Source organism: Balaenoptera acutorostrata, chromosome 13 (genome assembly GCF_949987535.1).
Source record: "Balaenoptera acutorostrata chromosome 13, mBalAcu1.1, whole genome shotgun sequence".
Lineage (NCBI taxonomy): Eukaryota > Metazoa > Chordata > Mammalia > Artiodactyla > Balaenopteridae > Balaenoptera > Balaenoptera acutorostrata.
Genome location: NC_080076.1, coordinates 59,556,569 through 59,580,349, shown reverse-complemented (window position 1 = coordinate 59,580,349; position 23,781 = coordinate 59,556,569). Strand labels below are relative to the sequence as shown.

General features: G+C 42.6%; 1 protein-coding gene across 16 annotated transcripts in view; it reads left to right on the top strand.

Moving 5' to 3' along the window:
- EPB41L3 (erythrocyte membrane protein band 4.1 like 3) overlaps positions 1–23,781 on the top strand; it is a 226,594-nt gene that overhangs the window by 190,697 nt on the left and 12,116 nt on the right. For 10 of the 16 annotated variants that reach the window (XM_057526599.1, XM_057526594.1, XM_057526600.1 and 7 more), the window contains exons 10-16: positions 2,654–2,751; positions 3,457–3,632; positions 6,831–7,051; positions 16,495–16,548; positions 19,755–19,790; positions 19,976–20,041; positions 20,504–20,695. In XM_057526599.1, the coding sequence (XP_057382582.1) occupies positions 2,654–2,751; positions 3,457–3,632; positions 6,831–7,051; positions 16,495–16,548; positions 19,755–19,790; positions 19,976–20,041; positions 20,504–20,695 (843 nt within the window). The remainder of the gene's footprint in view (positions 1–2,653; positions 2,752–3,456; positions 3,633–6,830; positions 7,052–16,494; positions 16,549–19,754; positions 19,791–19,975; positions 20,042–20,503; positions 20,696–23,781) is intronic. The other 6 variants (XM_057526596.1, XM_057526603.1, XM_057526606.1 and 3 more) reach the window with 2 other exon arrangements.

The window sequence follows — 23,781 nt, the reverse complement described above, 5'->3', positions numbered from 1 at the left end:
GATGTGAAATGAGCGTAGGTGTTGTGAGGGGCCAGAAGGGGAAGTTGGAGCAGTGCATCATGAGACCATAGTGAGCCGTGGGAACTTTAAACCGGGATGTGACATACTCGATGGATATTTTGGGATGAAATTCAGCAACTTAGTAACGTGATGTGATAGGACCTAAACTAGGGCAGAGTCTGTGGGAATAGAATGGAAGAAGCACATTTGAGAGAGAGGTTTCAGGGGCAGAACCAGTAGGTCCTGGAGACAGGATGGGGGAAGGATCAAAAGAGGAAAGAAGGGAGTCCAGGATAATCAGAGGGTTTTTGGTTTGCATGAGCGAAGTCAATGGTGATGATCTTACTAGAGAGAAAAAGGGAGAATTTCAGACAAAAAGATTGAAATTCTTTTTGGGACAGATTTTTGGGGGGGTGATCCTTGCATAGTAAGAAATATAAGATTTAAACAGTGTCATCAGCTGTATAATACATTTTATTCAAAGCCTTAGGCCTGGAAGAAATTACCAAGAACAAGGAAGTTAGGGAAAAAACCCTAAAACAAAAACTCTGGATAATACCACTTTTTTGAGGGAGGGGTAGGCAGAAAAGGACCAGAGGCAGATGAGGAAAAACAGCCAGAGAAGAGAAGAAGGGCCAGAAACAGTCATGGATGATAAATAAGGAAGATGAGATTCAGGGAACCTGGTTCACCAGCAGTGCCAGACAGGGCAGAGGAGGCGCTCAGATGAGAACTAAGGAAAGTGCGTTGAACTTGACAACCAGGTCTTGTCGCGGCAGTAAGAGTTCAGGAAAGAGTTAGAGCCCCCGGCGGGTAGCAGCAAGGCAAGGAGTGAAGTAACAGCGGCTTCCCTTCCTGACACTTAGCAGTGATTCTGGTTCCGCAGAAACACGCTCAGAGAAAGTCGTTTCTCCCCCGCTTCTTTACAACCATATTCGTAGGCTGAGAAGAATGAGGGAGAAGGAATTACTGGTGGCACGAAGGCTCTGAAGCGGTTGGAAGAAGTGGATACAGAGCACAGAGAGAGATAAACGTTCAAAAAGTGCTGGGATCTCTCTCATCCTTGTGCTGAGCAGGACAGAGCAGTAAGGGAATCTTCCCGGCTTCCCGCTTCTTCCGGGAAGAGCTAGCTGACTCTGCTGTAAAACCCCTGGCCTTAGCATGGCGTGTCGTCCATGTGAGATGCAGGATGAATAAATGGAGGATGGTTTAGTCAAGGTCCCTTCCTCTGGCTTGTCGGTTGACTGGGTCCATTGGATGGGAGTGAGTTTCATGACCGTCCCTGGACAGGAACGTCAGAGAGAGGGAGAAAATGGGGAAGGCAACTGCATTTAGAGCCACCCGTGACGTATTTCCCCTTCTCCTCCTGGCCAGTCCCACTCAATGAACAAGAAACAGAGGTCCAGAATAGCTAAAGTTCACATACCTTGCACAGGACCCCTCCCCTTGGTTCGTTGCCACATAAATTACTTTTGCTCTCGATTATACCCGTAGTCTGGGGGGGGTTGAGCTCTTTTGGGAAGCCTTTTACTGTTTAAGATGATTGCCCTCTGGTGGCCTGATGTATCCTGTCTTAAGAAAATTTAAAAAATTTATTGAGTATCTGCCATAGTAATATTAAAATATAGTACTCAGGAAGTTAGCTATCTCACCTTGAAAAAGCAAATGGCTGATGGAGTATCATCTGAACTCTACATGCTGAAAAATATGAAAATGTGTTCTCCCAATCCCTGACCTTATACAGTCGGCCCTCCTTATCCCAGGGTTCTGCATCTGTGGATGCAACCAACTATGGATTGAAAATATTCGGGCAAAAAAATTCTAGAGAGTACCAAAAAGCAAAACGTGAATTTGCTGCATGCAGGCAACTATTTCCATATCATTCACATTGTATTTCAACTATTTACCTAGCATTTAGATTGTGTTAGGCATTATGAGTAATCTAGAGATGATTTAAAGTATATGGGAGGGTTGCATAAGTTATATGCATATATAGTATTCTATTTTATGTAAGGGATTTGAGCATTCACAGATTTTGGTATCCACAGGGGTCCTGGAACCAATCCCCTTTGGATACTGAGGGACGACTGTGTATAATATTGAGAGATGTTAGCATTTAACATGATAATCCATATTAGAATGCACAAATAAAATCAGCAGTATCTGATACCAAGTCATCAAATACCTAGGATATGTGCATATTTCCAGACCAGATACAAGGAGAAAATGTCATCCTGAGAATGCTATAGACTGTAAACATTTTATTCATTTCTGTGCGTTCCAGCTGAAGTCATGATGTCAGAGAGAAACTATGAAGATTAGGCTTAGAAATCAGATCAGGACAAATTAGTCTCTGGAAGGAATACAAATATTCTTCTTTTTTTGCACTTAGTTTTCATAAGATTCATCCTTGTACATGAAACATTTACTACATGCATAATGTGGTTGTACCTGCAGCATTTTAAGGAGATAGATATGAGATTTTTTTTTTTATAATGAGTGAATGTGTATAGCATGAAATCTGTGTATAGCAATTGATTTAGGGAGTAAAGAAAAATTTGTGGGTGGTATTTTGACTTTGTATGTTATTTGCTTTCATGTTATTTATGATTCCAAACTTCACTCTCCTCTTCAATATGTCTTTTAAATTTAGTTTGAACAATTTGAAAGCACCATCGGGTTTAAGCTGCCCAACCATAGAGCGGCCAAGCGTTTATGGAAAGTGTGTGTAGAGCACCATACATTTTTCAGGTGGGTAGAGGTCATTTTGGTTTTTCCTAAGGAAGAATTAGAATGATTGGAATCACCTACACTGAAAAAAGGTTGTTGGAAAGAAGAATGTGACCACAAGATCCCTTTCTATTCCTTCAAGTTTGTTGCCGCCAGATTTCTTGATAAATCCTAAAAGAACTTCTGACTAAATTTGAAGGATTTTCCTTCATTTGTCGGATACTTATCTGTCTCATCTCCCCTTCATTATCTTTAGTGGTTTTTCATTATTTTTCTAGAACATCCACTTCAGGTGCCCAATCCATTCCTTACTCTTTCAGTAGCTTTTCAATACCATGCACCCCTTTGCCCACATACAGTAAGTACTAAAGCCCTCAGATTTGTGTCTACAAAGTAGTAAATTATCACTGTTCTTCACTAACATCACCTACTTCATTGCTCTCTGGGTCTGTAGAACCACAGACTCTCCAGTTCCATAGGATGTTCAAATTCATCTAGTCCAACTCCACCCCTGTTTTGCTTCTAGCCTCTCTACAACATCCCTAGTTGATATACACTGTGTGAAGTGATTTTTTTTTCCTTATAAAATCAGGTTCACTGAATGGCAGGTTGGGAGTTCAACCTTGAGTACACAAAGCACTTTACCTTTCAGAACAGAGTGATAAGTTAGCATTCTTAGTATGTGGCTTAATAGTCTTGCTGATGTTTTTCCTTTAATATCTCCAGACTGTTGTTACCAGAAGCACCTCCAAAGAAGTTCCTTACCTTGGGTTCCAAGTTTCGTTACAGTGGCAGAACACAAGCCCAAACCAGAAGAGCTAGTGCATTGATAGACCGCCCAGCCCCTTACTTTGAACGTTCTTCCAGCAAACGTTATACCATGTCTCGCAGCTTGGATGGAGGTAGGCACCGCTCCCCTTAATGATCGCTAGTGGCTACCGAGCCGCGTGAAACCATCGTGAGCCTTTGATGGACGTAGGTGCTCTGGGATAGCATGAAAGGAAGAGCACTTGTTGGTCTTCGGCTTGAGTGGCGAATTTTAACCAACCCCCCAAAAAAGGTGCCTGTGTGAGTCTAATGTCTGTTCTTGGTGGGTTTATATAAAATCACACAAAAGAATGGTACTTGGGGAATGAAGTAGCTTTCAGAAGCTGGTACCGTGAATTTGGAGAAGGATGCTCTCATTCTAAATAAATATGGTAATCACATACTTATAAGTAATTTGTTTCTCTTTTCAGTAGATGGTAAATGATTATCAGGTTTGTTTTAGATGATGTGTTTCCGAAAGAAAACTGTGCATTAGATTTGTCTCTGTTTCTTTAAAAATGTTATGAATAAAATGTGACTTTTATCAGTCAGTGAATAATAGCTGATAGAAAGGATGGCATTCAAATAACAGAGCAAAGGGCTCTAAGGAGATTGTCCTGGTTAATATTAATTACTACACCAGATGGGCTGGGAAAGCGTCGCTGTGTAAATATTCTCTACCATTAAGTCAGATGTGTGAGTACCACAGGGAGAGAGTCACTGAATCACTTAAGTAACATTTTTAAGGCATAATAATGAGTTTTTAGCAGGCGTTTGTTTTGTGGAGCAGTTTTCTGTGGCTGTCCAGAGTTACATGCAGATGTGCTTTCTGCTCCAAGACATGGCAGCTGTAGGAAAGTCGGAACCTCTGTATCCGTAGATGTGAAACCCACAGACACCGAGGGCCAACTGTATTCATTGTACTACGTACAACATTTTGTGTAAGGGACTTGAGCATCCGTGGAGTTTGGTTATCCACAGGGGTCCCAGAACCATTCCCCCCACACACCAGGGCATGACTGTGGCCAGACCTCTGCCTCCTAATCCAGAGCACCTTGGGGGTGAGATGTTTTATAGGAGACTTATCCTGGGCACATAAAAAGAGAAGTTTCTAGCATGTGTGTACAATTTTAATAATAAGCAAAAGCATAAATAGAAACAAATAAAAGTTACAGGTGCCTGGTATCACCTCCCTCCTGACCTTTTTTGCTGCCCACTCACCATGGAGTCTCAGTTCTTCCTTCCATTTCTCCAAACCGCGATGTGGCTTGTGGGGCAGCAAACTCCCTGGATTCCCTGACTTAGAAGACTTTACTGTCCCAAAGGGATACTTAGAGGAAGTAAAAATTGTGTTATTAGTGCTGTATCGTTATTATAAATTAGCGAAGTGGGAAGAATGCTCACCTAGCGTAGATAAGTTCAGACCGATGTCCAGACCGTCTGTCTGTACAGCAGTGAGTGGATGATGTAGTGTCTGCAGGTCCCAGCTTTAGTCATCATCTGTAAGGCAGGATCAAGGCCTCCTCTGACAGGTTGTCGCGAAGAGTGAATAAGACGTAGCTGAAAGCAGTCTTGTTACAGATGAACATAATGATCTCAGTAGGTATATTGATAATCATTCTTTAGGCTTTTGTGAGCTGGCCTAGGAAGTCAGTCTTAACCATTCTCTACCTTCTGTAACAATGTCCCGTTTTTAGAATCTCTGAGAGCAAAACTTTTGGGAAAAACTGTTTATTAGGACCGTTTTGAGTCAGATTAAGGTACTGAAAAATTCACATTGACACTGACACTTTCTTTTGGCGGTGCCTCATCTCCTCTTCCTGGAGGAGTCTGTGTAAACTAGTGTGTGTTCTCTAGGTCAGTGTTGGAGGAACTTGTGTAGAATCACAGCTTTTTTCCCCTGAATGTCATCCACTCTGTCCTGCGATGTGAACCCAAGGGGACACATTTGTTGTGAATGTTGTTTTCCTTGTGACCTTCTGTGTGATAATGATTGCTGAGAAGACAATTGTGAGATCAGTGTACTAATTCCATGCTGTCTCTCTCTCCCTGCCCAAAAGTGATGTTAGTATGTGTTGTCTCTCAGTCTTTGGGGTCCTGCCAATTCTTGTATGTTTTCTGTGCTGCTGCTCGGGGGGGCCATGGCTGCATGCTGGAATAGAAACTGCTTTTTGCAAGGTTGCATCTTCTGTTAGAACAGCCTAACAAGCCTTTTAGGAAACTGTGTCTCATATGAGCTTCTTCATCATCAGTAAGAGATGTAAAATATCTTAGTGAAGGTATTTTAGTAAAATGGTTTACTATTCAAAGGATTTCAGAGTTTTTTCTTACATTTATGTTTTAAACTTCCTAAAATATGAAAGCAGATTAAATTTTGCCTATGATTTGAAAAGCAGCCTTGCTAAATTTCAGTAAATTTTATGGTACCTAAAACCTAAAAGAATGAGTACCAAATTTCAAAAATCTAACTAAATTAAGCATCTCTTTCACTAAGACATTTTAGCTGGGACGAAAGGCTGGGTGTTACATCTCTTATGTTTGCGTGCTTTGCACTTGCATGAATTTCATTAGCAACGTTTGTCTTGTTTTCCCAAAATACTGGAGATGAATGAATGTATGCATATCGTGGTAGTCTTTTTAAAGCACAGTAGAAATTAAAACATTTCTGCACTTCAGTTGAACAGAGTTGCCATCTGAATTCTATAATCTCTGCCCAGATGGTTACTTTTCATAATTACTTATGTAGCTTTTATACTGTAGAAGTGATAGACTTTCCAAGCACTAACAGTAGTAGTAATAGTAATAATAATAAAAAAGCATTTCAGTGCTCCCTAATGAGGGGCACTTCCAAAGCTCTGTTTAAAGTCAAGTGCACTAGGGCAGTTGTCTGTCTGCTGTTAGTTGTGGAACTTGCCCCAAGTGTCTGGTGCTGGTGCCCCGCCAGTTATTCTGTGGGTAACAGCCTCGGTGGCCACTCAGCCCCCCCATCCTTCCGCTCACCTCCACCCTCACACACGTCCTCACCAGAGAGCCTGAGAGTGGATGGAAATTATTCTGGCGGCTTTGAGAGATGAGCATTGAAATCACGCTTAAACGCAGTTATGGGTGACATAGAAAGATGAATCTGTGGCGTTGCTTAGATGAGAGTACCTGCAGGGCTGACCTGTCCTTTGAAGAGAAACCTGGTATTTTATGGGGGTATTTTTTTCTGTAATGGGAGCAATCGGTGGCGTCCGTCTGTCTTCTGACTTAACTATTCTGGTCTTTATTTCTCCAATTGTATTTGCTTTTAGCATCAGTGAATGAAAACCATGAAATATACATGAAGGATTCTGTGTCTGCTGCAGAGGTTGGTACTGGCCAGTACATAACAACAAAGGGCATCTCTCAGACCAACTTGATCACCACTGTGACTCCGGAGAAAAAGGCAGAGGAGGAGCGGGACGAGGAAGAGGACAGACGGCAAAAGGGCGAGGAAGCCACACCAGTCGCTGCCGTACGGCCCGAGGGAAAGGTACATCTCCCCGCTGTCTCCCCGACCTGTGCACTCTCTAAAGAACTCCTGAATGAGACTGAGGACGTAAGCCAGGAATGTGAATAAGACTTAGGCTAATTCATATCTCAGCATTAGTCACCTTCATGTTGTCAATTTTTAAATTAGTTATGTCCTCTGTCCACACTTTTCCTCCGCAAAAGCCCTTTCTAACTTACGGGAAATTCTTATTGAACAACTCAGGTGCTACGTGAGACTTTCAACAGCTGTCCTGTCTGTAGATCTTAAAAATACGTTTGGTAGTGAATTACACTTTTCTGTTTGGGCTCACAATTCAGAAATGTCACTAAAGCTGTTTTCTTTGTTTCTGGCCCCATCCTCCTACCCAGGGCTGTGTATTTGTCTAGATGCACAGTAATTGCTTTGCCCTTCTTCTGACTGCAGGTAGCTGAGTGACCACAGCCTGCATACTTATACACTGTTTCCACTGTTTCTCTCTCTCAGTCTTATCATCTTAACCTAATCATCAAAGTAGCCAGTGGATGTGTTTTGGAAAAGGGATATTAAGGCCGAAGGTTGCAAGGGAAGACGGAGGGCGAACTTGGCAGTAATTTCTCCAGAGTGTTTTATTCATTGAACTTGGTCACTTCATTTCATCCAAAAGTCAATTTATTTTTAAATATTATGTTTATTTCTGGAGGTCCATCACTATAAAGCAACTTTTCAGGAAAATGAAAGTCAAAAAACATGTAGACAACCTGCTTCTGGTTCGGGGTTTTGTATGTCGCAGAGCAGCTCCCTAAAAGTCAAAGAACACACTGGGAGGTTTATACATAATAATAATGGAAAAACAAGAGTGGGTCTTGGAATGTACAGAGTACAGAGTGAAAGGAAACAGCAGAATAAAAATGCCGTATAACTTAGAGGTTATGCTAAAAATTAGGTAAATTTGATTCAAAAGTGCTCTTTCGCACATGGGCTCTTCAAATGCAGGGTACAGGGCAGAGAATCAGCTGGGACTCTGTAGAAAAATGCTCCTTTGGATAAGAATTTAACAGTGACCTCTAAATGGGCAGATTGGCAAACGTATCATCGTTCTGTTTATGTTAGACTATCCCAATGACCCAATCCATCATTCTTTTTTAGGGTAAGATTATTTATTTGCCAAACACAAAAATAAAAACAGGATAGGACATAATGGAAGGATATTTGGATCACTTTTGCTGTTAAAATGCACTTTGTTCTGAATTTCGTTTTCACACTCTTTTCAGTTAAGGCGGGTTCTAACTAGGTCACAATCAGAAGATGATATACTTGAAAAGCCAATGTGTCCCATGATTTCTGGAAGTCGCCCAGGCCAAAACTCCATTCTGAGGGATGTGTAAATATGATTAAGTGCCCCATAAAAGTAAATGACTTGTCGTTTGCTCCAAAAACGATCCAGTCCCACTTTGTTTGATTTTAAGAGATCAGTGATTTGTTTACATGAGATGGAGCCCTAAGCCAGCATCACTTGGTGCCGTTTATGCCATGCGAGACTAGAAAGACCAAGAAGACTGTGCTCTTAGAGTTGGAGCCTCTGAGACGCCAGCACTGTGACCCTGATGCCTTCTGAGAGGCCGTGGCCGAGGCCTTGGGCTGAAGGAGCTGAAGGGCGTCTACATCTCCCCCACTGCAAAGCTGTCTTTAAAAACCACTCTAGGGCTTCCCTGGTGGCGCAGTGGTTAAGAATCTGCCTGCCAATGCAGGGGACGCGGGTTCAAGCCCTGGTCCGGGAAGATCCCACATGCCGCGGAGCAACTAAGCCCGTGCACTACAACTACTGAGCCTGCACTCTAGAGCCCATGAGCCACAGCTACTGAGCCCGCGTGCCTAGAGCCCGTGCTCTGCAACAAGAGAAGCCACCGCAATGAGAAGCCTGCGCACCGCAACTAGAGAAAGCCTGGCGTAACAATGAAGACCCAACACAGCCAAAAAATAAATAAATAAAATTAATTAAAAAAAAAAAAAAGCAGCTCTAAAAACCACTTAATCAGCAACATGGAATATTAAGCCGTCATTTCATTCTTCTCTATCTTCAAAAAGTAACGTAGAGGGCACTCATTTTTTTTTTTTAAATGACATAGCTCTTTTTAAATTTTTATTTATTTATTTATTTATTTATTTTTGACTGTGTTGGGTCTTCGTTTCTGTGCGAGGGCTTTCTCTAGTTGCGGCGAGCGGGGGCCACTCTTCATCGCGGTGCGCGGGTCTCTCATTATCGCGGCCTCTCTTGTTGCGGAGCACAGGCTCCAGACGCGCAGGCTCAGTAGTTGTGGCTCACGGGCCTAGTTGCTCCGCGGCATGTGGGATCTTCCCAGACCAGGGCTCGAACTCATGTCCCCTGCATTGGCAGGCAGATTCTCAACCACTGCGCCACCAGGGAAGACCGAGGGTGCTCATTTTTTAACCAAGATGAAAATGTATTACTGAAAATAGTTCTTAAGCGACTGGTCCCTAGATTCCTTTGAGAGGAGGTGTGTTTCCCCACTAACGATCACCCCAGGTGACAGGGCAGCCTCTACGGGCAGAAGGCGGCTTGTAACTGGTACATTATCCTCAGCTCAGTGGGATTTGTGCAGGGTCTTGTTTAAGACACAGCGTTTAACGTCAGATGTGAGTATTAGGAAAAGACATACTTGTCTGATACCGAAAAAGAGACACTTCTACATTCTACTAGATCCATGGTATAATTTTATTTGTGCATTTTCTTACCCTCTGTCTCTATATTTACCAAGTCAGGGTTGGATAACCGTCACAAAGCAGGCCAGATAATGTCCATGCTCTCAGGACACTAGGCAGAAACACGCATGTGGGTACACACACAGACACACACACACACAGACACACACTCGCACGAGGAGAAGTTCAGTCATCTTCAGGCTCCAGGTGACCTTGTCTTGAACTCGGCTGTAGCAGCTTCCACGCTGGCCCTGGGTCCTGTTTGGCATTTGCTTGCCTCTCCCACCCCTCTCGCTCAGCATCCCTCCACCACCTGCAGAGAAAGCTGGCTGTGGTCATGGAGACTGCGGGGACCAGGAAGGGTGTAAAGAACCTTACGTGCCCTGCAGAAGCCTGCATGCCCCTCCCCAGGAGCACTTTTGTGGGGATGCCTGCCTTGATCGTCCCCTTACGGACTCAAACCAGGCAGCTTAAGCCTACCGCTCCTCTAAGAAAAACCGGAAGGTGGGGAAATTGTATCTTTCTATTACTTATGGACCACAAGTAATACAAAGGAAATGCTGATAAACCACATCACAAGAAAACACATTCTTTTTTGCTAGTTAGCTTGTTTGAAACCACTTCTTTAAGCTCCCCCGTGTACATTATGGGTAACGGAGCCAAAATAGGAGTTTTCGAAAGAGCCTCGGTGCTTTATGGAGAGGTAAGGTAGGTGTTCACTGTGGAATTCCCTGATGGGAGCTGCTTACGGGTAGGAGTGGGGTCAGAAACTTCTTGATTTGGAAACCCACCTGCTTTGGCTGTAACTGACTAACCAAGGAAAAGTAATGCTAGAGATTTTGTTTTTAATAATCAAAAATTGGATTCATTGTCATTTTAATCCAACTGAACCCTCGTAACAGATCTGGTAGCTGGAGATTAGGAGAAGTTATTGAAAGTCTTGGTTTTAAGTTATCAGAGAGTTGCATTTGCTCTCAGCATCCTGAAAATTTCTAGAGTTGTTGGTCTAAACAGAAGTTTTGGATCACATGAAACGTAGTCACTGAGATTACCCGCAGATATCTTCGGTTCTGATTTTTTTTTTTCAAGCCCACCCTATGTTTGACTTGAGGGTCTAATGGGAAAACGATGGCCATTCGTGGCAGCGTTGGCATGCAGCTTGAATACTTTAAAATTCACAAACAACCCTAGTGCTGAAATTCTTGTTTGACGATTTTTTCTCGGTACCCATAAGAAAATTAACTAATTGCAGTTTTCTTTTTGTCCTTTTGCACCTCTGTTTGCTGCTTTCTGTCTCTCTCGCTGTCTCTCTCACATCAGTCACCCGGGCTTGGCACTGACTCATGTCCCCCCTCCCCCCCATCAGCCCGCTCTCCCCCTGCATCTCCCACAGGGCTCCGCAGGAGGTGTAAGGAGAACGGGCACCCCCCGCCGGGGGTCGAGCCGGCCAGAGACCCCGGGCACCTGCACGGGGAGCCCGCCTCGGACTCTGACGGCCGAGGGAAGCCGTGCCTGGGGAACCACGATATGGCTTTTAGCCACAAACAGCAGCCGGGCCGAGGGACCACCCTGTTTTCCTTCTCCTTGCAGCTCCCCGAGTCCTTCCCCTCTCTTCTGGATGACGATGGCTACCTGTCTTTCCCCAGCCTTTCCGAGAGCAACCTCCTGCCCCAGAGCTTGCAGCATTACCTCCCCATCCGCTCACCCTCTCTGGTGCCCTGCGTCCTCTTCATCTTCTTCTTCCTGCTCTCCGCCTCCTTCTCAGTGCCATACGCCCTCACTCTCTCCTTCCCTCTGGCTCTGTGCCTCTGCTGCCTGGAGCCCAAGGCGGCCTCCTTGAGTGCCTCACTAGACAATGACCCGAGTGACAGTTCAGAGGAAGAGGTGTGTACCTCGGCATAGAACACACGTCCCTGTCGTGCTCGGGGCCGCGGTCCGAAACAGTCTCAGACGGCTGCTGCGATAGTGGTCCTACTTTCAGAGGCTCATTTATCGTCTGTGCCAATCTGTGCAGAGGTTTTGTGTGCAGGGGGTGCGACCCGGCCCCGGGGTTAGGCACAACACCATGTGGATGCAGCAGGCTGAGCCCGGCCCGGAGCCGCGCTGCCACCCACCGACTCCAGTGGGTGGGGAAGGACTCAGCCGTGAGCCAATTGTAAATAAATAACCCGTTAGCTACGTAAGAACTCAGGGTCGAGTTAAAGGCTCTGTTCGGTTCTCATTCAATAAAGGAAATGACACAGAAGACAGATGAGTAACTTTCAACTAGATTGGCGGCAAGTTACCAAAATGTACCCTGATGTAATGATGCACAGGGGTGATACGCACCAGGTAAAGGTGCTCAAGGTGCGGCGGGAGAAAGCACCGCCGTCGAGGTGCATCATCACCCTCGGGGCAGCTCTCCAAGACTGTAAATGCCTCCCTCTCCTCCCTGGAGATTCTGAAATGCCCCCGCTGCTCTTTGATCGTCATTGCCAGACCGTCATTGTTACTCCATGAGGGGAGCCCGATCCCGTGGGTGTGTTGGGTCAGAAAGAAGGGCTTGAGCAGTTTAAAACGCTCAGTGACATTGGTCATTTGCAGGGCCAGAAACAGGACCGGAAAGAGCGGCAGTTGCAGACAGCAGTTTCCAAACACGGTCAGGAAAGACTCCTGTTAGGTTTCTATACGCTGTAAAAATGGGCTGAAATTTCATGTGCACGAGCAATGCCAAGGCATGTGTCGGGTGGCACCCATTCTCTCAGTTCCAGCGTGAGGCTGGGGATGTTGGATGGGCCTCTGCGGCTAGCGACCAGGCAAGGACTTGAGCCTTCAGCCTCCATCCGTGAAAGAAGGCTGCCTGTCAGTCCCCCGTCCCTCATCCGAGCCACTGGGGGAGGTGACGTCCTAGCCAGTAGTGTTTCCTCTTAATTGCTCCCCTTTCCCTCCACTGCCGTGTGAACAGCCCAGCGGTTTCCCTTTGTGCAGCCTTTAAATAGAACGCGGGGAAAAAGAACAGAAGTGCCAGCAGGCCCCTGGCTGAAACCCACCCTCCTGCCTACGCCTGCCCCCTGCTCCTCCAGCAATTCTGGAGGGTTTTGTGTCAGGATCCAAACCCAATACACCTAGCATTAAAAAGGAAAATCACAAAGTCAAAGCAACACTAAAAAAGGAAAGTCTATTCAGTTCTGTGCTCAGCTAGAAATGGTAATCCGAGCTGCACCTGTGAGTAGATAGCATTGTGAGGTACGTATCTATATTTAGTGGTATTATGACTGTTTCTTGGCAGCAGCAGGAAAAAAGTGAGAATGGTCTCCAAGATGTTCTCAAGAAAAGTTTAGGCTTTTCAATTTGATACTGCCTAAGAGCCCTTTGCAAGGTTCTTGGATCCTCTGCGACTTAGCTCCAAATCTATCTATGTGTAACTATTTTCGTACGTGGAAAATATTTTAAGAGAAAAACCACTCTAAATCCTAGGTTTGAATATCACTGTTTCTCATAGTAGCAACATAATCAAATAACGTAGGTCCAAACCTACAGTCATTACACACGCAATATTATCTACAAAAACTGTTTATAATATTAGCTGGTTTCCAACCTGCACATCTTTGTTCCTTTAGCAATGGAGCTAGTCATCAAGCTAACAGAAGGCGAAAAGATTGCCATTTTATGTTTTTCTGCATTTTAAATAACTGAACTTTTATGTAGCAAACCACACAGATCTTGTGCCTAATCCAGGGTGTACATCTTGTTGTAATCAGTGCATGAAAATTAACGTTCAACTTGGGCATGTCTGCATTACATCAGCAAAACAAATCACAGCAGTTACTCCTCGCAAGCTGGAGGCCGCGTGCCTGGTGCTTCCCACACGTGAACCCTCCTCTGAGACCGTGAACCAGCTCTGGCCGAGGCGGCCTTCCGAGTCCTCCCCTCCAGCCTCGGTCACCCATGACGGCTCTCCTGCCACATGACTTTGTATTTGGCCATCTGTTCAATGTCGTCTCAACCCCAAGTGTTAAGAGCTGTGAGCTCTGGTTCAAGCTGAGCTAGAGAACTCAGATGTAGGTCATTCAGGTAAAAAAAAGAAAAACACTCGCCATTTGTTGACATGGCCTGTTTTATTCCCTGGGCCTCAAGTGCTTTGGCAGCTAAACCGGGTGACTTTGTAACGTACGGTTCAGCTCTGTCACTTTGGTTTTGCAAAATCACTAATGACTCGGATTCTTTTTAAATATTTTATCATCACTGCTTACATCTGTCACGTGTGGTAGTGGCTTAATTAGTCCCAGCCCTTCTCAAGAGCGAAACCCAGCGCAGAAAGCTGTAATCATTTCAAACTACAGAGCTGTTGGCTATTTTTTTTTTTCATTTGTCCTTCTAGAATTTTGGTCAAATAAGGAGGGGCCGAATGCTAAATCATCTACATCTGTCCAGAGACATAAGATGAATTTAGCTCACCGTAATCATGTGCCAACTTGTGAAGAATTTTTTGATCATACCAAAAAAGGAGATGGATGAAATCTGGAGGAAAAGATTGATCACCTGATTTAACATTTTAAATGGTGTAAACACATTATATGATAGTCCATGGCATGCCATACATTTTGCAGTTTTGCTTAGACATAGGATATTATATAAATAAAAGTTGCTATAAAAGCTACTTTATTCAGCCTTTATTACTTCAGTCATTAACTGTTTATTGATCAGGCACTATGTTTGTTGAATGACTGACTGACTAGGTGCTGAGTAGGAGGTTGAGGGAGTTTAGATGCAGCCTAAGCTGCTATTTATTTGTGTATAGCTAGGAAAAATAATAGCAATAATTAGGAAATACTGTGTTGATATCAATATTTATGATTTTTATAGGCATTTTTAGCTGTGTCAGGCATTGCGTAAAGACTTAGTATCCGTTACCTGATACAGTTAGGGCTATGATTTTCCCCATTTTCCAAGAAGGAAATTGGGATTAAAATATGAAACCTGCCCCCTGTGCCACAGAGTTACATAAATAGCAAGGATTTGAGCTGATATCAGTCTGTCCTGAGACCCCCTCACTGTTAACCATGGCGGTAATTCCACTGCCAAGATGCCTGGAAAGCTGCTGAAGTGAATTCTAAAGCCATAAGGGAAATAATCAAAGTAGGAGGAGAAATACTTTCAACAACTTTCGAAGCCTTTGACACAACTAGTTGGCACACTGAGCCCAAGTCATTCTTACTTGCTCTTGAAAGCCTAAGATTTCCTCGGGTTATCCCATACCCTTGAACAGGGACCTGCTTCTCTTCCTAAATCAAACTGGCCTTGCCCTAGACTGTCAGTTGGTGAAGCCATGCTAATGCCCTAGCAGTGATCACCCTGTTAAGAAAATTAATAGCCACCCCCCTCCAGGTGTTGCCAAGGTGGTCGGGTCATGAAAGCACTCAGCATGCTTTCTTTACCAACCTACTGAAAAGGATTTCCCTCTTAGGCATGGGAGCAGATTGCCAGGATGGAGACCTCAGGTGCACACGCCAAGCATGAGTTCCAACTCCATTTCTTTTAGGAATATAGAAAATGAAGTTTGGGAGAGGATCAAGAAGTCAACCCAGCCAGAGTCATGTAGACATAAAGAGCAGTGTCCCAGCCCTCCCGCTGATAATCCATGGTCTTTGCAGTGAGAGATTATTTTAAGAGGCAGATTCACAACCTTAGAGCCCCCAGTTTCGATTTTTGTTGACAAATTACTAATCGCACAGCTTTGCTCGAGAGACTTTTAATAATGACTAGTTTGAGAGTTGAGAAGGGAAAGTCAGTTAATATTATATAGGACGTTGAGATGTCCCAATTTCAATGGCTGTGGCTCGTCTCTCCTCCAGAAAAAAAAAGAGTTTTTGTTTTAAATCATAAACCACTATAAAAACAGATTAAAAGTCAGTCTTGAAATTACTATTGTAATTCTCCCTTGAAAACCTAGGCTCTGTCAAATGCTGTGCTTTGTTTTATTTGTGTCCAAGTAGATGTCTCTCTCCCTCCTTCTCTCCTTATTTTTCATTACTACTATTATTATTTGCTTCATTTGAATGTTTATTTTGGAACGAGATATTTAATTACATACTTCTCTATACCTCTTTCTATTGGAGGGTGGGACGAAATAAACAACATATAGTCTTAAAAATATCTAGTTAGCAATCCTACTTGAGAATTGTTACATTTTTCATATATAAAACATATGCCCGTGAGTCACTGGCATGTGCTTTTTATAATTAAAAGGTAATGCAGACAGCCTGATGGTCTTAGATGGATGCAAATTACCAAAATGGTATAAATGAGGGGCTGAAAGTCCAGTGACTGTTAATAGTAGCTTTTTATTTAACTTGACATGTTAAGTTACTTTTCAAATGTGACCTATTCCTAGAATTTTTTTAAAAATACATAAACTGCAATTTTATTTGCTTTAAACATTTTTAGGAGCTCTTTCTCGGGGTTTCAGTTAAAAATGGGGGAAAGAATGACACGGCAGCAGACATGTCAGCTTGGCTAATACACGTCCTGTGGTTGCGCAGGCCGTGTGCCTCTGGTCTTCCTCTGAGTGTCTCTGCTGATGGAACCTAGCTCTGGCCTTTCTTTTGCTTTTGTTGGAACCTGCATTCTTGTGGGAAGGTAGTGCGATACAGATCACAGAAAAAGGGACTGAACTGTAGGACCCGGGCATGCCCGCTTGACCGGATGGTTTGTTTTCTCTTCCTGCCTTCCTCCTGGAACCTGATCACCTCTGTGATCCACAGACCGACAGTGAGCGCACGGACACCGCGGCCGATGGGGAAACCACCGCCACTGAGGTTGGTACAGTCACTGTGGGTGCCGCCCGTTGCCTAACAGAAATGCTCTGCAGGCTGGTTCTGCGTTTAGGAACTTTGCATATTGCCTTTTAGAGTGGAGAGAAATTCTGCTTTTAACAGTCGGAGTTAAATATATTCTACTGCCTAGACCAGCGGTTCTCAAACTCTGGCCTGCGTCAGAGTCACCTGGAGGGTCCCATCCTCCTGTTTCTCATTCAGAAGAAGGTCTGCGGTAGGACTGGAGAATTTGCATTTCTAGCAAGTTCCCAGGTGACAGTGACTCTATCCATTTCAGGGTCACATTTTGAGAACCCTTGGCTAAATTGGTAATACTTTTTTTTTTTTTTTAAAGATTTTATTTATTTATTTTTTTTATTGATTAATTGATTGATTGATTGATTGCTATGTTGGGTCTTCGTTTCTGTGCTAGGGCTTTCTCCAGTTGTGGCAAGCGGGGGCCACTCTTCATCACGGTGCGCGGGCCTCTCACTACCGCGGCCTCTCCTGTTGCGGAGCACAGGCTCCAGACGCGCATGCTCAGTAATTGTGGCTCACGGGCCCAGCCGCTCCGCGGCATGTGGGATCTTCCCAGACCAGGGCTCGAACCCGTGTCCCCTGCATTAGCAGGCAGATTCTCAACCACTGCGCCACCAGGGAAGCCCGGTAATACTTTTTAAAAAATTTTTATTGGAGTAGAGTTGATTTACAATGTTGTGTTAGTTTCAGGTGTACAGCAAAGTGAATCAGTTATACATACACATGTATCCACTCTTTTTTAGACTCTTTTCCCATATAGGTTATTACAGAGTATTGAGTAGAGTTCCCTGTGCTATACAGTAGGTCCTTATTAGTTATCTATTTTATATGCAGTAGTGTGTATATTTTTTTAAAAATGTATTCCCTTATCCCAGATGTTTATGCATGATAGCCATAATTGGGGGTGGGTGGTATAATTTATGTAATTAGCTTATTGACTAGATACAGATATACTTTAAAATCCCAAATGGTCAAAATGCTTGTTAAAATTATAATACTTCTCTTAACTCATTTTTCATAGCCTGGATGTAGTCTGGGTCACTCAAAAAAAATGAATTTTCCAAGGAAAAGAAAATTAACAAATTACTGTCAGTACTTTATTGGAAAAAAAATTATCACATTGACCAGTGATACTATGCTCTTATTTATTCTTTGTTAATTCTTTAGGGTTCATTAAATATGTGTATGGCTTACGTTGTTTTTTAAATCTTCTCTACCAGTAACTAATTAAAATTTCTGTAAAAACAATATTTATCTATAGTAATGGAAGTCAAGATGTTCATTTCCTAAAGTGCTAACAGAATTTATTTTTTACTTTGTGATAGTGTTTAACATTAGGTTGTTTTTTACATTATCCAATCATAACAATATTTTCTAGTTGGGTATTTAGGAAGAACTAAAAATGTTATACATAGTATCTATACATCACTTCATTAAAATATGTTCAGAAAAACATTTCAAAATGGAGTTTAATTGTTTCTTCCTTTGGAAATGCCAGAGTTCAGTTCAAAGTTTGGAAATCATCATTTTTTAATTTAGAGATAATACTGTAAAACTATCATCCTGGTTCTTATAAGCAATCAAATATAAAGTATGATTACAAGGTAATCATTTTCTACACCAAATATAACAATTGCATCTTAATTTTGTAAGAATTAGTTATATGTAGCTACTGATACATTCAGTAAATTTCATTGTAATCCTAAGGTATGCTGTAAATGAAAAATATTTTAATACTACTACTTTAAATTTCTCTTAATTCGTCCCAGCCTCTCCTCCCCTCCCCCTCCCTGTGTCCACAAGTCCATTCTCTACGTCTCTATTCCTGCCCTGCCACTAGGTTCATCAGTACCATTTTTCTAGATTCCATCTATATGCGTTAATATACGGTATTTGTTTGAGGGAGTAGCATTAACATATATACACTACCGTGTGTAAAATAGATAGCTAATGGGAAGCTGCTACATAGCACAGGGAGATCAGCTTTGTGCTTTGTGCTCTGTGACGACCTAGAGGGATGGGATGGGGCGGGGGGGGGAGAGGGAGGCTCAAGAGGGAGGGGATATAGGTATACATATAGCTGATTCGCTTTGTTGTACAGCAGAAACTAACACAGCATTGTAAAGCAACTATACTCCAATAAAGATGTTAAAAAAAAATGACTCAGCTATGAGAAAAAAAAATACTATAAATTTCTCTAGCAGTTTTAAACTTTGTTATACAACATTTGAAGCATGCAAACGAAGACGTATAACATAGGTAGGTTATGAAGCTTAAAAATAAAATGAAGAGCTATGAGCCCACCACCTCTGTAGAATCAGCATGCCTCCGGCCCTCTAACGCTTCTTATAAACGCTTCCCCTTCTCTTTTTTCCGGAGCCAGTGTAACAGCAGTGCAGGGTGGGGCGTGCAGGTTGGACAGTCTGGTCCCCATTGAGACCCAGACCAAGTGATCCATTTGCTGAAGGCCATGTGCTCTGGCATCACCCACTTGTCACCCATAATTTCACTCTGGACCGCGTCTTATAGTTGATTTTTGTAGTTGATGGTAGTCTATTTAATTTCCTCACTTACCCCATCCGTATCAGCCCTCTCCTCTCCCAAATTTGTTTTTAAGTAGGTGGGTTCAAGAAATTCAAAGTTCCAAGAAATTTTTTTAATGTGGGAACCTCTGTGTTAATTAAGTTCTTTGTGCCTCAGTTCTCTGGTCTACAAATTGGGGATCATAATAGCTAACCTCATAGGATTATTGTGAGGACTCCTACACTCCAAGGGAGCTCTCATCATTGGATATTCATAGCCTTTTTTGTGAATTTTAATTTCGACGTTGGCTTCCCCCACTTCCTGAACCGTTGCTAACGTCCTTTAAGGACAGCCCGCCAAGTCCTAGCTGTCACCTCCCAAGCACACGTGTGGGCTCATCGCGCTTGGAAGTGTCCAGGTTAAAATGTCAAAGACCCATGGGGCAAGGAATCTTTTGCTCCTGTCTTCTTATTAAGCTTCATAATTTGTGTGTGAGAACGTTGTGGTTTATATATAAGAAAGAAATGTCTTCTCACGTAAGAGCAAACTAGCGCCCCCATGTGGCTGGCTTATGTAGACCCATCCTTCGATCTTAGAGTCGACGGCATGGTAAGACTTTATTTCCCACTCTCTCTTGATGCTGGCAGTCGGACCAAGAGGAAGATGCAGAGCTCAAGGCACAGGTAGAAAATTCAAAATCAAACACAAAAGCAGAAACCAGCGTGTGATAAGTCGTTGTTTGTCTGCGGTGTGCAGATCTTGCAGCATGCTCCGAGGTGGTGACTGTGTGTTGGTGCAGTGTGAAGGATGGCACTTGTTCATGTGACTATCGTGTCCCTTACTTTCCTTTCTTCTCCACTTTTTTCAGAATAGTCTGATTAAGCGAATAAAGGGTGAAAATGTGTATGTCAAACATAGTAATCTTATGTTAGAGGTTGGTATTGGTATATACCAGTGCATGCTTGTGTGTGTTGGTTTTCCTTTGGTGGCTTAACCTGTGGGCTCGTACCATGATGCATGAAGGGTGTGTTCTCACCTGTGAATACGTGCGGTTGACTTCTCGGCTTCCTCTGATGCCTTCCTGTCTCCTAGACATAGATCCCCTTTCCTGCGCGTGTATTTATTTTAATTCTCTGGTTACATGTGAATTACACTCTTTAACAGTTGACCTTTGAAACTTTTGGTTTTTATGCTTGCGTGAACTAGATTTTGTTTTCCCTCGGAAATATCACATTTTCACCAGAGTGTTTGTGGTAGTGTCATGAGCCCTGATCAGAATTCTTTTGTCTTGACTACTCATGAGATAATGACCTAACTTTTAAAACGAGAGAGAGCACGCAGAAAGGAAAACACACGTAAAATGTTCACTGTTGGATTCTTCATGTTCTGAATGTAGGAGCTAGATAAAACCCAAGATGACCTGATGAAACATCAGACCAATATTAGTGAGCTGAAAAGAACCTTTTTAGAAACCTCCACGGACACTGCCATCACGAACGAATGGGAAAAGAGGCTTTCCACCTCCCCCGTGCGACTAGCCGCCCGGCAAGAGGAGGCACCCATGATCGAGCCGCTGGTACCTGAAGAGGTCGGTATTCAGGCTTTGGGTTGCACTTGTCTTCTGTTCACTAGCCTCGCTCCTCTGCAGGGTCTGCAGGGAAAGGATGTGGCAGGCTTCTGAGTAGAGAATCTCACCCCTTGCCTGTGTATAGCCAGTACAATGTTAGGCGGCCAAGGAGTGAGTAATCGCATCCCATGGTGCTTTGGAACGAACAAGGAAACTCTGGTTGAGATCTGCTTATTCTAGATTCACAGCTGGGAGACATTGACCTACTGTATTAATGAACCAACAGTTTTTCTGAATGTACTTCCGCTGCTTTAGGAAATGCCTTGAAAATTCATGACTGTTTCTCATCAATTGCAAGATGAGGCCTATTGAGATTGTCTAATGTTTGACTGAACAGTGTTCTGAAGTTGATAACATTTCAGGGCATACTTTACTCTGGGACTACTACACCAGGGTTTTATGGGTATACTCAGTTTTTTATTTCATTTTTATTTATAGTATATATATATATTTTTAAAAACTGGTTATTTTAACTGATTTATATATATAGACATATATATTATATTATGACTTATAATCAGTTTTTATTTGGTTTTTAATAGGGAAAGTAAAGGCCAGAATGTCTTTTTGAGTAAGTCTTCCATGTAGGAAATCACTCTTTAAATGTACAGCAAGATAGAGGATTCAGCTGGTGTTACTTCAAGGCTCCCATCATGTGGGACCCACAGTGGCAGTGGTACTAATCTTACTGTCAACTGTTACACATCATCTTACTTTATCTGTCTTTCAAAAGAAGTAGTTTTTTAAAACGGCATCTTTCTAGTATATTAACTTCTTTCTTCCCTTGAAAGCTGTTTATCTAAAGTGACCACAATCATGATGTTCATGACAGTTCCAATCCCACTTAAAAAAAAATGACAAGGTATATATCTCCATTTGAATTACTTTGTAAAGGGCTTTTTTATGCAGAATAAATGAAAAGTCCTATACCATTAAACATCGGTTTCATTCAGAATGTGTGAGTTTCAAGACACAAAAATTTCAGATTTTCCTGATTGATTTAAATATTGTAGTTCCTGCATTAGTAAGACTGCCACTTATGAGTTATGGTCAGATAAGTTTTATTGTAATTGGTCAAGTTTGGTTTACCCTATTTCTGCAAGGGCTGGAAATAAGGAAGGACATGCTGGCTCTGAAGACGGCAGATACTGGATTACGTTACAAAAACACAAAATAAATAGCCACTGAAAAAGTCAAGCCTCTCTTCGCCTGCTGTCACTCAGGGACACGTGAGGTTGCAGCCCTTTGAATGGAAGTTCGGGTAGTTGCTTGGAGAAGTTAAAGGTTGTGATAATAAACAAGGGACTGTCGAAGTCTAGGTCATTAGACTAGTAAAAGAAATTTTTTTCACTTATTAAATCCTCTAATTCTTAGAGGATAACGGTGATGACCCCCAAGAATGTTAATGACTTGAAGAGGTGACGCTTTGAATTTGCTGAACTTCCCCTCGATGCGGATGCCTTATCCCTGTTGGTGCAGAGAAACTGCAGTAGACCTAAGAAAGGATTGTTTTAAAAGGTTTAAAGGTTGGAGGAAAGATGTCCTCTGCAGAAGCACGAAGTAGTTTGGTTACGTAGACTGGAGACCAGCAGCTGGCTTAGTAACCGCTTTCAAGTGTCTGCTGAGTGGTGAGCAGAAGCTGTACCTTAGGACTCCACTGCCACCGGGAAGGGAGGAAATTGGTGGGAGACTTGCTAGATGTAAAGAAGAGCTTCTTAAAAACAAGGCTGGCTAACCCTGGTTATCAAAGGGGCTCTGAAAAAGCAGCTCCAAGGAGCTTCAAGTCCCAGAGGAAGAGAGGTCCCTTCTGGGAGGTCAGGGCTATGCGCGCTTCCCTCGCCTTGGGGCTCCCATCCGACGCTCCTCCCGGGGCCCTTGGTGACACCCAGTTTATCCTCCATTTGAGGGCCCTGGAGACAGCCCGGCAAGTTCTTATGCTCCAAATTCTTGTTCATTTCTATATTAAAACTTAATATTGGCTTTTGTTATTGGTTTTGTGAAAAGCACAAAAGCTAATTTTATCCTCCCAGCCAGCTAGGCATACACAAAGCATATTTGTTTGAAAACACCTAAACAAAAGATTTTCATGTTAGAGGGGAGGTATTTTTCTAAGTAAATTACTCATTTGATGTTATCCTTTTATTTAATCTGACCCACTTTAAATTAATTAAACAATAATTGGCCAGTTTAGAAAAAGGTCCAATTATTTCTAAAAGAAAATATTTAACTTAACTTTTTAAAGTGACTCTCAAAGTAATATTGCTTGTGTCAGAAGGGTAAAGAAACTGATTCAGTGACGCCACACTTAGTTGGATTTTTTTGGGAATCTCAGTGATACAATGTTGTTTTGAAAAAAATGTAATGACTCCTGATTTTTAATGTGACCACCTTTTTTCTTTATCTGTGGTGGTCGAACCCTAAGTAAATCTATTTCTATGCAACCAGTTTATGACCAATTCGAGAAAAATTAGGAGTTAGAAATATAGTGAGCTAGTAATGGTGATTATATTCTAAGAATATGATGTTATGTTTATTATAAAATGAGAATTTTATTGCCAGTGGTTTCAAGTTTCAAATGTTTAACAGGAGACAAGTAGCACTGATGCCCCAAAGAAGCAAATAATAGCAAATCATCATTAACTTTGGAAAATAGGCAAACCCACATACAGGGCCCTCCAAACGTAGGATAGATGGATGGGATGTGAAGGGTTTCAGGTACATCTTCTGTCCACAGATATTTCCCATGACAGCCTTTTGTGGTATACCTAGGCCTAGTCCATGTTGGACAGATATTCCTTCATGGTTACTTGAATATTAAAAGTCTCCAAATCCCAACCACAATGCAATACACGTTAGCACTTACGCCATGCCAGTACTGTCCTCTTTTTTTAAGGTGGCTGGTGGTTTTACTGGTATGTCAGCTTAATACAGTCAACTCTCCCTCTTCATGGATTCCTTATTGTGCAAATTCACCTACTCACTAAAACTTATTGTAACCCTAAAATCAATATTAACAGCGCTTTCACGGTAATTCACAGACAGGTACA